The sequence below is a fragment of the Bubalus bubalis genome, chromosome 24 (assembly GCF_019923935.1).
Source record: "Bubalus bubalis isolate 160015118507 breed Murrah chromosome 24, NDDB_SH_1, whole genome shotgun sequence".
NCBI lineage: Eukaryota > Metazoa > Chordata > Mammalia > Artiodactyla > Bovidae > Bubalus > Bubalus bubalis.
In genome coordinates, this window is record NC_059180.1 from 28,121,426 (window position 1) to 28,136,900 (window position 15,475).

General features: G+C 46.3%; 1 protein-coding gene across 4 annotated transcripts in view; it reads right to left on the bottom strand.

The window, feature by feature from the left end:
- Positions 1–15,475, bottom strand: part of NDE1 (nudE neurodevelopment protein 1) — a 38,742-nt gene that overhangs the window by 14,014 nt on the left and 9,253 nt on the right. For 3 of the 4 annotated variants that reach the window (XM_044935710.2, XM_006050075.4, XM_044935713.2), the window contains exons 2-4: positions 11,969–12,095; positions 10,004–10,157; positions 5,574–5,722 (exon numbers count right to left, since the gene is read on the bottom strand). In XM_044935710.2, the coding sequence (XP_044791645.1) occupies positions 5,574–5,722; positions 10,004–10,157; positions 11,969–12,051 (386 nt within the window). In that variant the 5' untranslated portion in view covers positions 12,052–12,095. Of the gene's footprint in view, positions 1–5,573; positions 5,723–10,003; positions 10,158–11,968; positions 12,096–14,408; positions 14,431–15,475 lie in introns of those variants that run through there. The other variant, XM_045164247.1, reaches the window with a different exon arrangement.

Sequence of the window (15,475 nt, forward strand, 5' to 3'; positions counted from 1 at the left end):
AGAAATCCAAAGCTTAAAAAAATGCTGTTAGTGAAGCTATTTGGAAAACACAGGTGTTGGGGATGTGAACTAGTACCACGACAGAGAACAACCAGGTAAAAACTATCAAAATCACATGCATATATCCTCTGACCCAAGAATTCCACTTCTGGAAATTTACTCTACAGATATTCATCTGTGCAAGCAACGAGTATCACTCACTATAGCAACACTTATCACTGCAAAAGAATGGAAATGCACCAAATATCCATCCACAGGGGGATAGACAAATAAATTCTTATGTATCATACAATACCAGCCATACAATAAAATAGTATGTGCTTGGGAAGAAACCAACAACTACAAAGAATGCTCTGTGTCCTGTTACAGAAAGACCTCCAAGATCTGTTATGTGACAAGGCAAGAAGTACAATAGTGGGTACAGAATGCTCTTTTGTGGAGAAAGAGAGCGGGGAGTGGGGGGAATAATACAAATTTCTGATTTTATTTGCTTGAATTTGAATTTAAGAAGGCTTTCCCTCTGAATGGTATTTCTGAATCACGTGAATGCACTCTCTCTTGCTGACAGGCTGCATGATGGTTCCCAGTTCTTCACCCTCCCTCCATCCTCACCCTTGCTTCAGCCTCACTGTGGGTGGAATGTACTTTCCCAGCCCTTAACGTGGCTTGGCCATGTGACTTGTTTTCATCAATGAGTGGAAACGGTCGTATGCCAGGGGCTTGCCAGAAATCAGAATATACTATAAAGGCCACAGTAATTAAGTCATTATGGAAAGTGGAAGTGTTAGTCACTCAGTGGCATCTGACTTTTTGCAACCCCACGGACTGTAGCCCGCCAGGCTCCTCTGTCCATGGAATTCTCCAGGCAAGATTACTGGAGAGGGTTGCTATTCCCTTCCCCAGGGGATCTTCCCAACCCAGGGATTGAACCCAGGTTTCCCACATTGCAGGCAGGTTCTTTACTGTCTGAGCCACCAGGGAATCTCTAGTCATTATGGTGTTAGCAGTAATTCACAAATTGCACACTGGATCAAAAGAGAAAAGAATCTTGCATTAGATTCCAGAATATAGTCAGCTCTCCACACCTGTGGGTGGCATATCCTTGGATTCAACCAACTGCAAATCCAAAATATAAAAAAAAAAAAAAAATCCAGAAAGTTCCAAAATGCAAAACTTGAATTTGCTGCTCACTGGCAACTGTTTATGGAGCTTTTGATTGATTGTATTGTGTGTGTGTGCTTAAATCACTCAGTCCTGTCCAACTCTTTGCAACCCCATGGACTGTAGCCTGCCAGGTTCCTGTGTCCATGGGATTTTCCAGGGAAGAACACTGGAGTGGGTTGCCATTTCCTTGTTCAAGGAATCTTCCCGATCCAGGGATGAAACCTGTGTCTCCCATGTTTCCTGCACTGCAGGTAGATTCTTTACTTCTGAATCACCAGTCTTGGGTTATATTAGATATTATAATTAACCTAGACATAATTTAAAGTATATGGGAGGCTACACGTAAGTTATATGCAAATACTATACCATTTTATTTAAGGGATTTGAGTACCCAATTCCCCCATGGATACCAAGGGACAACTGAATGAAAGGTTCACATGTGACAGAGATGCGTTCAATTCAGTGGAAAAGAGATGAAGTGTTTAACACAAAGTACTGGCACAAGTGGCTATGTACCTAATGAAAATAAAATAGGACACAAATTTATACTAGATCCAAAAATAAATGCCAGGTGGATTAAAAGCATAATTAAAACAATTAATTAAAAAATCTTTCAAACAATTAAACAGAATACATACATAATCAAATGATCAATGGACTTCCCTGGTGGTACAATGGATAAGAATCCACCTGCCAATGAAGGGGACACAGGTTCGATTCCTGGTCTGGGAATCTTTCGCATGTTGGGGAGCAACCAAGCCCGTGCACCACAACTACTGAGCCTGCGTGCCTAGAGCCCGTGCTCCACAAGAGACGCCGTTGCAATGAGAAGCTTGTGCGCTGTGATGAGGAGTAGCTCCCCTCCGTCCCCCAGCCACTTGCTGCAAATAGAGAAAGCCTGAGCACAGTGAAGACCCAGCGCAGCCAAAAACAAATAAAAACAATCCAGGGGATCTCCATAGTGAAGTCTGGAAATCTAGAAGCAATAAAAGGAGACATAATTGATGACCTAAGAAAGAAAAATATTTGTACGGAAAGTCAAACCACAAAGTCAACAGACAAAAGTGTATTCTACAAAATATGTTTTCAAGACAGGACAAAAGATCAGTAGCAAAAATACATAAAGAACTTTTACAAACTATTTTTTTTTTAAAAAGGTTCCACTTCTGCTAATAATAAGGTCAGTTCAGTTCAGTCGCTCAGTCGTGTCTGAGCATATCAGGCCTCCCTGTCCATCATCAACTCCCGGAGTTCACTCAAACTCACGTCCATCGAGTCGGTGATGCCATCCAGCCATCTCATCCTCTATCATCACATTCTCCTCCTGTCCGCAATCCCTCCCAGCATCAGGGTCTTTTCCAGTGAGTCAACTCTTCGCATGATAAGGTAGCTTGTATCAAACCAAATATCCTAGAGACTACAACTACAAATGGAGAAGGCGATGGCACCCCACTCCAGTACTCCTGCCTGGAAAATCCCATGGACGGAGGAGCCTGGTGGGCTGCAGTCCATGGGGTCACTAAGAGTCGGATACGACTGAGCGACTTCACTTTCACTTTTCACTTTCATGCATTGGTGAAAGAAATGGCACCCCACTCCAGTACTCCTGCCTGGAAAATCCCATGGACGGAGGAGCCTGGTGGGCTGCAGTCCATGGGGTCGCTAAGAGTTGGATATGACTGAGCGACCTCACTTTCACTTTTCACTTTCATGCATTGGTGAAAGAAATGGCAACCCACTCCAGTGTTCTTGCCTGGAGAATCCCAGGGACGGGGGAGCCTGGTGGGCTGCCGTCTATGGGGTCGCAGAGTCGGACACGACTGAAGTGACTTAGCAGTAGCACAACTACAAACTGGGTAAAAGAAGAAAAACAATGACCTGACAGCCCTGGCAAAAGCTGGAAGGAAGCCAACACACGGAAGGAACAGCAGTGACCGAATCCTGTATCTTTACAAGCTTTGTGTCTATGGCTTGGGTGATAAAAATCTACCACCTTGGGGGAGTCCCCAGTTGTGCATTCCCCCATCTCTGACTGACCCAAACCATGCAGACACGAAGCAGCCTAATTAAAAGAATCAAATTTCAGCTACTTCCCAACAAGGGGAGACAGCGTTTGGAGTGTGAGTTCAGCATACTTAATAAACAAACAAACAAAAACATACCAGAATCCATAGCTTCTGTAACACATCATTCATAATGTCCAGAATGTAATCCAAAATGATGAGACAAACGAAGAGCAAGAAAATGTGACCCAAAACTCAAGAGAAAAGGTGATTACAGGAAATCAACCCTGAGGTAACCCAGATGTTATACTTAGCAGAAAAGGATCTTAAAGAAGCTATTGTAACTATGCTCAATAATAGAGGAATAGGAAATTTTAGATCTGAAGATAACGTACCTAAAATAAAACAGTTCTGGAACTGACTTCCCACCAGAACTGGAGGAGGGAAGAAGGAGTAGTGGACCTGAAACTAGATCAACAGAAATGATCGAATTTGAGGAACCAAGAAAAATAAAATTAGGAAAAGATATGAACAGAGTGTCAGAGACCTGCGTGACAATATCAAAAGGATCAACATGTGTGTAGCTGGTGTTCCAGAAGGACAGGAGAGAAAGAAAGGGGCAGCAAAAACACTTGAGGAAATAATGACCAAAATTAAACTTGGCAAAAGATAAATTTACAGACCAAAGAAGCCCAGCAACCCCTTATCAGGATAAACACATACAAAATCTAGGAACATCACAATCAAACTGCTAAAAACTGAAAATAAAGTGAAACTCTTGAGAGCAGCCAGAGAAAAACACTAGATTATATACAGGGGAGTGACTATTTGGGTTACCACTAGCTTCTAACCCCCAGTAAGGAGTTCAGAAGACACCAGAAGACACATCTTTAATGTGCTGAAAGAAAAGAAAAGAAAAGAAAAACAAAACCCTGTCAACCTGAATTCCATACCCAGTGGAAATTTCCTTTAAGAATGAAGGCAAAAGAAAGACATTTTCAGAAAAACTAAAGAGAGAATTCACCATCAGCAGACCTGCACCAAAAGAAACCCTAAAGGAAGTTCTTCAAGCTGAAGGCAAATGATAACTAGAGGGAAACTTCAGGAAGGAATGAACCAGAGACCAGAAACATGTGGGTAAATATAAAAGGCTATCTTTTTAATCTTTACTTTCATGCATTAAAGCTACAGCATAAAGTTTGAGGACAGTAAGTGAAACTCTAAGGTTTCGAGACTGTTACATTTGGTACACGGTTAACTAAGTAGACTGAAAAGTTGCACATTCAGTTCAGTTTGGACTGAAAAATTGTCTAAACTGATGGAATTGTACACTCCTTATGATCAGTGCATATTGCTGTAATTTACACCTAAATTTTTTTAAGTGCTTTCTTAAAAAAAAAAAAAAAAAGCACCTGGCTCACAGCAGTTATTCAATTACTATTATTTATTATTGTTAGTAGCCTGCTAAACTATAGAACATTGGTTTAAGAAATATTGTCTTCTTATCACTGAAAGCAACGCAGATGTCCATCAACAGATGAATGGATAAAGATGTGGTACATATGTACAATGGAATATTACTCAGCCATAAAAAAGAATGAATTTGAGTCAGTTCTAACGAGGTGGATGAACCTAGAGCCTCTTACACAGAGTGAAGTAAGTCAGAAAGAGAAAAACAAATATTGCATATTAATGCATACATATGGAATCTAGAAAAATGGTATTGATGAACCTCTTTGCAGGGAAGGAATGGAGACGCAGATGTAGAGAATGGACTTGTGCACAAAGTGGGGGAGGGAGAGAGTTAGATGAATGGAGAAAGTGGCATCAACACATATACGCTATCAGGTGTAAGACAGATAGCTGTTGAGAAGTCGCTATATAACTCAGGGAGCCCAGCCTGGAGCTCTGTGATGACCTAGATGGGTGGGATGGGGCGAGGGGAGAGAGGGGAGATAGATATATATATATATATAATTATGGCTGATTAGAGTGATTGTGTGGCAGAAACCAGCACAATAATTGTAAAGGTTAAAAAACAAAGAAAGAAATACCATCTTATCTCAGGGCCAACTAAGCACATGCTTGTCCTTCCGCCCAGAATGTTCTCACCCTGCACTCTTCCCCTGGATAATGCTGAGGCATCCCTCGGTCTGGGCCTAAATGGCATTTCCTTTGAGAAGCCTGGCCCAGCATCCTCCCAGCAATGGACAAATGAATATCTCAGATCATATGCCCCCACAGCACCCTGGACATGCAGCACTTTCTGCTTGTTGTCCATTTCCCATGAGGCTGTAGAGCCCAAGGGCCCTGGCTCTGCTCTCTGCTGAATCCCCTACCCTCAACACAGTGCCTGGTACCCAGAGACAAAAGGATCCCAGACCTCCTTTCTCCTTCCCCACATACCGTTTGGCTCTTTCCAGGTCATCGTTGGCTTGCTCCAGCTCTCTGATGTACTTCTGCAGTTTATCTTTTATGGCTTTTGTCTGGGCAAGGTCATCCTCTAAGGCTGAGATCTGCCGGTAGCCTTCAGAATGCTGTGTTTTAAACTTCTCCTGAAGGACAGAATCGCCACTGAGTGAATGACTTGACTCCCAACAAGGATGTTTATTTCCATTCCCCGTCATCTCCTTAGGACGCTGAAGGTCAATCCTGGGATGTACTTTCTCCCATTGCAGTGCACGTGTGTGGTTCCTAGCCACTAAGCATCTGTTCCTCCCCTCTGCACAGCCCGCCGGCACCCCAGTTTCTTGAGGACCTCTTGCAGCCTCCACCATGGCCAGGGGACAAGCCTAAGCTCAGTCATGAGAACCTTCTGTCCATAGACATGGGCTCTTGAGCAAGTGAAGGATGATGGGGGGAGCCAGGGGCCATCAAGCTGTCCAGTTCCAAGTGCTTCCTAAGAATCTGTCTGTACCTGGCCCCCTCCATACAATGGTCCTCGGCACCTCTGGTGTCCAGAAGCCCCCAACCATCTTAAGCAGTCATTCTGTGCAAGGTGTCCACAGCCATAGAAAGCGTCATCAACCTCTCTGAGCCTGAGCCGCAAGGGCCATACTGACGCACTTCACGTGACATCCCTGGGTTACAGGGACAAGGGCAGGAATCACAGTGACTTTGGTGCTCGTGCCTCACAGTCAGAGCGGGATATCGCTGACTCAGTTCAACAACTGTTCTGACTTTGTGACCCAGGATGCCCTCCCTGTGGCGTGGGGTATTTAGAAGGAACTTGGGCACCTCTGGGGGAGGGAGAGAGAGAAGGGGAGGCAGGGGAAGGAAGGAGGAAGGGAAGAGAAGAAGGAAAAAACCATAACTGTTGTTTTCACCAAAAGAAGCTTAGCATGACCTGGCCGGTGCTTCCCGAAGCAAGGAACAGCCCAGATGAGGTCTCAAGAATCTGTTGCCCCCCAATGACAGCAGCTAATGTATATTGTGGGCTTCCCCCATGGCTCAGTGGTAAAGAATCCACATTAAGCAGGAGATAGGGGTTCGATCCCTGGTTCAGGAAGATCCCCTGGAGCAGGAAATGGCAACCCACTCCTGTATTATTGCCTGGAGAATTTCATGGACAGAGGAGCCTGGTGGGCTACAGCCCATGGAGTCTCAGTAACTAAACGACAGCAGCATTTACCGCAGTCTACTCTGCGTGAGCCTCTGGGCTCAGGACACCCCTCCTGCTGCCTGACTGAACGCCATTTCGGAGGTGTGAGAACGGAGGCTCAGGCCCATCATCAGCCCAGAGTCAACCGGGAGCAAACGACTGAGCCAAGACCCATCCTGGGCGACCCGGGCTCGCGCTCGCGGAACAACGACGCTCAACGGCCCTGGACCACTTCCGCCTAGGTTCACAGAGGAACTGATCACACGCATGTGCATACACACTCACACACTCCCATTCTCTCCCTGTCTGGCTCCGCTTTCAAATTATTTTCTGTCATCCAACAATCTCACCACCTTTCCCTCATCCACAAACAGGAACGAAGACACTCCCTTCCCACAGGAAGTCTAATGTGAAAGAGAAAAAAAACAAGCCCACTCCTCTTCTTTCCTCAGTCAGCCCAGTACACAAAGCTGTTGCTAGAAACAGTCTGGAGGCTCTGGGGAGGGTGAGGTAATGGTGCCCGGGGCCAGAAAGGCGTGGCCAGAGCCATCCCGAGGAAAGGGCCTCAGGACGGGCGGTCACAGGGCCGGGGCCTCGCATCCTCACGCCACTCAGTCCCCTCAGATACTCCGCTTCCTGGCCATAAGCACAGGAAGTGTCTCAGCTAAGGCAAGCAGGGGCTGAGCGGGCCCAGGCTCGGGCAAATTCCCAGGCGTGGCTCGGATCGCTCCCACCCTTGGCCTGGGTGCACCCCCAAAAAGAAGAAAACAGGAGGGTACAGGATCCCAGGCCATCAACCTAAATTCCTACGTGGGTTCCCAGAGGACGCGGTGAACGGGCTTGTCCACCAGCACAGAGATTCAAATGATGTCCTTTGAACTTGGGGACATGAAAAAGCTGTTGGGCTTTCATCTGGGGCTAATTATAATAAACTGTCAGCTGATGGAGGCATCAATAGACGCTCTGTTGGATCCCTTACAAGCTTTTTTATTCATCTGGTGATGAATAAGCCAGTTGTCAAGGAGTCTGACTCAGTCGAAGACTTTTCTCTTAGGTGACAGAAATATGTGCCGGGGGCCGTTCTTCACTCCGAGGTCGTCCCCTTCCTCACCCTGTGGCTCACAAACCTCACAGAGAGGTCTTCTGCCAGTTCAAGCGCTTGGTCTGGAAGTGCCTAATTACTTAGCACATGCGTATTTATCAGCATCTGTGCAGGTCCTCCTACCCTCTCCAAACCATGGTTCAAACCACCAGTCTTCTGGCCCTGAGCCCCCTTCCGTGTAAAAGCTGTAACGGTTCCCCAGTGCCTAGGGCAGCAGTCAGCCTGTTAACAGAGCGAGTGACGTGGGCCAGGTGTAACCCACAAAAGACACTCAGCCCCTGACGTCAGAGCTGATGGGGGGACAGTAGCTGGGACGGGGTGACTTTGCTCTAACCAATCTGCCTTTTGCAGGTATGGACGAAGGCCAGGCTGGGGTGGCAGGAGCCACCAGAGGACGATCAAAGGAAACCGGAAATCCAAGTTCTTACAAAAAGCCTCACAATTCTGAATGCAGATATTAAATATTTTTTTAAAAGACCACTAAAGAGATAAATGTTACTATCAAAAGAATGAACCATAACCCTCACCTCTAGTTAACAGCCTACTGCAATATTTACAGAGAAGCATACAGAAGTTGGTGATTCACTTTGAAATGCATTGGGAAGACAGACTGATGGACGGACAGATAACAAAGAGCAAGTGTGGCAGAGGTCATTGGCAGAGCCTAGGTGGTGGATATACAGGTGTTCGCTGGGAAAGTCTTTCAACCCGACCGTGTGCTTGAAAGCTTTCATGATAAAATGTTGAGTGAAAATCACCAAAGGCTTAAGCAAACAACATCTATGGGCCAGACTGACCTGTGTGGATGGCCAGTCTGGGCTCTGTGGTCTACACCATTAAAGCTCAGAGTCCACCATTCAGCTTCCAAAGTCTGTGGGGTCTTCCCTGTGCTACTCCTCATCCCTCAATTCCCAATCCATCTGCTCGCCCCATTTTCTCCTGTGTGCTAGTAAACCCAGATTCCCAAGGTCCACTTGACATTCATTCTTGCCTGTGTCTGAGCATCTTTTCACTAAATGCTTCTGGCTGTCAGGTTTGTCTTCCCCACGAGGCTTCCAGGGGCAAAGGGCACACCTCTGTCCTGTGCATCACACCTAGCCCTGGGCTCACACTGCGGGACCTTGGCTCTTTCCCCCCGGTGGCTCATCAAAATAAATATGAGCAGCTCTGTTTTAAAAAAAAAAAAAAGAAATTAAGAAAGAAAAAAAAAAAGACACACAGGTCTGCTGGGGCCCCACCCAGACTTCCTGAGAACGAAACTCTCAGGGCGGGGTGGGGCCAGCCCTGTCTGATGTTTACAAAGCTGGCCAGGTGACCCTGCCTGGCAGTGATAGCCCAGATCCGTCTCTAAGGCCAATGTAACACTTCGTGATCACCTGCTAACCCATACAGAGTGTCCAGTCTTTACCCCTCAGAGCAGTGGTTCTCCAGATACTTGGTAATGTCCGCAGATATCTCTGTGGTCACCACCTGGAGCAGGGGGTGCTACTGGCGTCTAGTGGGTGCAGACCAAGGATGCCGTTGAACACCCCGCAACGTAAAACTCAGCCCTGACAACAAAGAGTCGTGTGGCTTCAAATGTCAACAGAGGCTGAGGAGCCTGAGTTCTGTCCAACAGAACTTTCCATAATGATGGAGATGTTCTACAGCCTCTGTGTTCACACTGACGCCCACTAGAGATGTGTGGCTACGGGAGCTACCATTCCGGACAGCATAACCCTGGGCCTTATAACAATCAGCAATTCCAGCCATGATCCATACTCTAGAAAAGTCTACCTTCCACATGTGCTGTGGGATTGCTAAGCCATGGCCATGGGACACGTGTGAGACCTCTCTCTTTAGTTCAGTCACTCAGTCGTGTCTGACTCTTTGCAACCCCATGGACTGCAGCACACCAGGCCTCCCTGTCTATCACCAACTCCCGCAGTTCACTCAAACTCAAGTCCATGGGAGTCAGTGATGCCATCCAGCCATCTCATCCTCTGTCTCTTACAGGGGCACTGGGAGCTCAAGTGCCCTACATGCCTGCAGTTCTAGGGGTAAGAGGGGGCCACACCCACAGGCTCCCTTCTCTGGTCACGGGTGCTGGACGCCCACCCACACACCTGGGTGTGTCTCTGCTCACCCCCTCACCTTGATGGTCTCCAGCTCCATGCGAAGGTGGTTGTTTTCCATCAACAGGTCCCTGTTTTTGCTCTCAGTTTGTTGCAGCTGGGTCTCCAGTTCTGCCTCGTATTCCCGGCTTTCCTCCTGGAATTCCCGGAGCTCCTCTTGGGTGTTCTCTGCCCTGCGGGATTCCCAGATGTCAGCTCATCACTGAGCGCTTACGTGTTGCTGAGTGTTAGACATGGATCTGCTCTTTATTCAACTGCCTTTTGAGGTAGGAACTGTCTTATTATACAGATGATGAGGTCATCTGTCTCAAGGTCCTCCCAGGAGGCGCTAGTGGTAAAGAACCTACCTGCCAATGCAGGAGACCTAAGAACGTAAGGTTCAATCCCTGAGTCAGGAAAATCCGCTGGAGGAGGGCATGACAAGCCACTCCAGTATTCTTACCTGGAGAATCTCATGGACAGAAGAGCCTGGTGGGACACATTCCACAGGGTCACAGAGTCGGACACGACTGAAGCAACTGAGCACACACACGCACGTCTCAAGGTCAAACAAGTCAGAAACAGGGCGTGGAGCTGCCCCCAGGTGTGCCCGACTCCACAGCCCTTTCTTAACCAATGCACTGTCCACTCATTCATTCAACCTGTAGTTTCTGGAACCCAACATATAGTAAATATACTTCAGACTGTATACTCTCTGCAGAGTTATTTACAAGCAGAAACTGGACATAATACAAAGGTTCACTTACCATACCACTATCTAGGGTCCCTGCTCCATATTCCAAACACCCAATTCTGGCTTCTCAATCCTTAAAATTCAAGGCTTTTTTTTCTTTAACAAGCCCTTCCCTGGTGGCTCAGACGGTAAAGCGTCTGCCTGCAAAGCAGGAGACCTTGGTTCGATCCCTGGGTCAGGAAGATTCCCCTGGAGAAGGAAATGGCAACCTACTCCAGTATCCTTGCCTGGAAAATCCCATGGATGAAGGAGCCTGATAGGCTACAGTCCATGGGGTCGCAAAGAGTTGGACAAGATTGAGGGACTTCACTTTCACTTTAAATCAAATTAAGAATAAAGACATCAGAGGAGCCTCAGAGGAGCTGGAATAAGACCTGCCTGAGCAGATTACAAGAATCCATGAGAAACAATGAAAGAAACAATGTTACGCACACACCCACAGCTCCCAGATAGGGACACTGAAACACTGGTTTCAAATTAAAAAACTTGTAACAACCTAGACAGCTAGCTATAGGGAGAAGTTCTCTCCCACACACTGGAGGGCTGACCAGATAAGGCATCTGGGAGTTGATAAAACACTGCCACAATTTGATACTCTCTAAAAATGTGTTAACTTCAAATCATATTCATTCCTAAGCTGTCACACCCTATTAATAGAGTGGTACAGATCATTGGGATATGCCAATACCTAAGATAAAAAAAGTCTGAATGTTAAGTTTTTCATAGCTTACTTATCTTGAATAGTATAACTTTGGAGGAACTAAGGCGTTTGGCAGTGGAAAGAATCAGAACATGAGAAATTCCTTAAAAATGTATTGACCTAAATAATTTTGCCTGTTACAAAATAGCAACAATAAAAAGACAATAAAAAGAAACTGTTTACACTTAAAAAAAACAACAACAAAGAAACAGACAAAAAAACACTCTGCCAGAAAATAAGCTGGGGAGTAGCACAGCCTTTTGCTTAGGACCCTCTAGGCTCTGGAGTTCAAATCCCAGCTCTGCTGCCCCTGCACCCCCCCAACCCCACCCCGGCTGTGTGCCCTTAGACAAGTTACTTGCTGTCACTGAGGTTCAGTCCCCCATTTGTAAAATGGGGTGAGAATGGCTTCCCCACGGGCCACCATGGAGATTTAATTGAGATGATGTATGTTCAGTTCTTCCCAGGGCTTGGCACACAGCAGGCCCACAGGAAGTGTTCACTGCCATCACTGTGGGAAGAAAACGCAAGGTGAACTTGGGAGAACTGACCTCTGCTTGTAGGTCATAGCCAGGTCTTTCCAATAGTTGGCCTCTTCCTCCTCAGAGCTGAAGGTCTTGCCCGAGTCCGCCATTGTGGAAATGGGGGGAAGAGTTCACTCCTCTTGGTGCATAATGTCTAGGAGAGAAAGTTTTAAAGCTATTACCCACATCTGGTTAAACAGCTGATCTTTAAGGGGGAGGGGGAAATTTCTGAACTTTATGTTGGATTAAATGTGGTAAAAAAAAAAAAATTGCCAAAAAAATTAAAAACTAAACCTAGACAAACTACAGTTCATTATTTACATTACATTCATTACATTATATTACAATATGTTACATTCCAAGGATGGATACATGTACCAGGATTTGCTGATTTTATTGCATTGGAGGGAAGGGGAAAACAGGGCAGCTTAGGGGTTCTAACTTAGACAACCCGGTGCTTCCACCATCTCCATCATCACAGATGGAGAATGTCAGAAGGGAAGTCTGCAGGGTGAGGGGACACTTGATACCAGCTTCGGACACTTTTAGTTGGATTTGCCTGTGATCCATCAAGATGTTAACACTGGATCTGAAACTCGGGGTGAAGTCCGGGCTAACAACACAAATTTAAGAGTCATGAGTTTGGAGCTGGTTCTTCCTTTTTTCTTGTGACTGAACCATCGAAGAATCAACTGAGGATTATTTATGGAACTCTGAGGAGTGCCAGTATCTGAAAGCTGAGCAAAGAAAGAAACGGTGATGGAAGGAGACAGGAGAAACAAGTGAGAGAGATGAGAACCAGAAAAGTGACTATACTGGAGGAGACAGGTTAAGGGGAAAATGGGGAATGAATGTTCCATGGTATCTGAGATGTGAGAGAGAAGCTAGTAAGATGAGCTCTGGAAAATATCCACCCAACACTTGGTGAAATGTTGGTCACTGGTGATGTAAGCAAGAATGGTTTCAACACCAGGAGGAGGGATAGAGGGGGTGGAGGAGTGACTGGGAGGTGAGGAAGAGGAAGTAGACAGTATCTTGGAGAACTGGGTGTGAGAAGAGAGGAGACAAATTAGACAGAGTCCCTTGGGACAGCAAGGAGATCAAATCAGTCAATCCCAAAGGAAATCAACTCAGAATATTCACTGGAATGACTGAAGCTGAAGCTCCAATACTTTGGCCACCTGACTCAATGGAAAATACCCTGATGCTAGGAAAGACTGAAGGCAGGAGGAGAAGGAGGCAGGCAGCAGAGGAAGAGATGGTTGGATGGCATCACTGACTCAATGGACATGAGTTTGGGCAAACTCTGGGAGATAGTGAAGGACAGAGAAGCCTGGTGTGCTACAGTCCATGGGGTCGCCAACAGCTCTTTAGCGACTGAACAACAGCGGGGAGTGGTGATAGGCTCTGAGGATGCTGAGCTATCCAGGACAGAGGTCAGGAACAGATTTCCATTAACAGTTCTGAGTCCTTGGACTCCTTGCTGATAGCGTTTCTCAATGTTAGTAGCTTATTTTCTCAATTTGTTTAAGACTCTGAGTTTGTCAAAAGGTTATTAGGAATTCAAATGAGATTCCTCCAAAGTCCCTTCCTCCCTTCAAGATAGCTCACAGTTCTGTCTTTGGGGACAAAAGAAGGAACACAACCCCCAACTCCGCAAGACATAACTAACAAGCTGAATATCTAGGTAAAAAATACAAATCATTGCACTAAATATGTCAGTTTTGACACAGACACGATCACCAACCAAGTGGGTCCCTGGTAGAAACTGAACAACGATACCTACATCTAAGTAAAGCACTTACTGGCAACTCTACATCTGTTAGGACCTGTATTCACATCTCTCCCTTCAAATTTCTCACCCTTCCCTGATTCAGAAAAAAACATGCCATGTCCCCACCCACTCCCTTCTGGGGAACAGAGTTTCTCCGAAAGCCTGATCAAAGCAGAGAAGCTAGAGGGAGTAGAAAGTTGTTAACTTGATTTTTTCCCCCAGTCTGGCATCCCTTCTTCCATATTTTTGTAATAGCACCCCAATGTTCTCTTGGGGGAACCAACTCTACACTCCTTCCATGGGGCTCAGGTGGACTTGTCATCAGCCTCTATACCTAGGAGGTGGCATGTGACTACTCATGCCGCCAGCATCAGTAACAGGCTCAGAGGTGCGCCTATCCCAAAGCTGAGCCCAGCGACAAGGGTGGGTCTAACCCAAGTTGAACCAATGACAAGGATCAGCCTAACTCAAGTTAAGCCAATGACTGGATCAGAGGTGGGCCTAACCCAAGCTGAGCCAATGACTGGCTCAGGGGTAGACCTAACCCAAGCTGAGACAGTGAGCATCCAGGCCCAAGCCTTTCAAAGAGCTATCAAGAAAGAAACTCTCTGAAGGTGTAACTAACCTTACTATAATGATAATTTCACAATATATATATGTCTCAAACCACCATGTGCTACACCTTAAACTTACACCGTGTGATATGTCAATTATATCTCCGTAAAGCCAGGATCCGTCAGGGGTGGAGTGGAGAAGAAACTCTCTTTCCATCAGGGTTTGTGGCGGTCATCTCTCTATCACAAGGGAGAAGGCTGCCTGAGAATGAAGCCAAAACAAGGAAGCAGGACCAAGAGGTGGACACCTGGGTCCAGTCATCCTTGACTGAAGGTGAGGAGGGGTAATCAACTTCCTTTCTTGGCTGGACCAGTTAGGCCTGGATTTCTGCTACCAGAGAGGCCTAATGAATGTTTGGAGTGAACGATCTTGTTTGCTGAAAGTAGAAAGGATAAGAGCACCTAGAGTGTAGATAATAGTAATTACCACAGTGACAGGCAAGGGCAAACCTAATTCTGGCAATCCCTGCTCAAGCCACAAGCTCTAATGAGCCCAGAGCTCATCTAGTATGAGGTCACCAGACAAATGTCTACAGTGTTAAGAGCCCAGAGCCCACGCAATCGTGACTGAGTGCCGTGTGGCCATTGATGTGGACAGTCTCAACCGCACGGCATCGGGGGAACTCTGCATACAGGAGGGTAAGAAAGTCAGGAACCAGAAATAATGAATGTACACTGACTTTTCCTGCTGCTTGGAAAAAGCTCATGTTCAAGTTCATCATCATGAGTCCCCGCCTACTTCTCTAAACATTTCCTACAGCCCTGCCCCTCACCTGCTTACGCTGCAGTCACACTGCCTTCTTTCTGTTCCTTGAACATACCAAGCGTGCTCCCACCTCAGGGCCTTTGCACTGGCTGTTCTCTCTGCCTGGAATGCTCCTCTTTCAGATCTCTGCCCGCAGAGTCCCTTCTTGCCATTCAGACCTCAGCTGAACCGTCTTCCCTAGAGAGACCTTCTCTGAAGATCCCACCAAATACCTCTTCCAGCCCTTCACTGCCACATTAATCCCTGCTTCATTTTATTTCTTCACTTTATGAGTTGTGTTTCTGTTTTATCTGAAAAAGTTGGCTTAAAACTCAACATTCAGAAAATGCAGATCATGGCATCCAGTCCCATCACTTCATGGAAAATAGAAGGGGAAACAA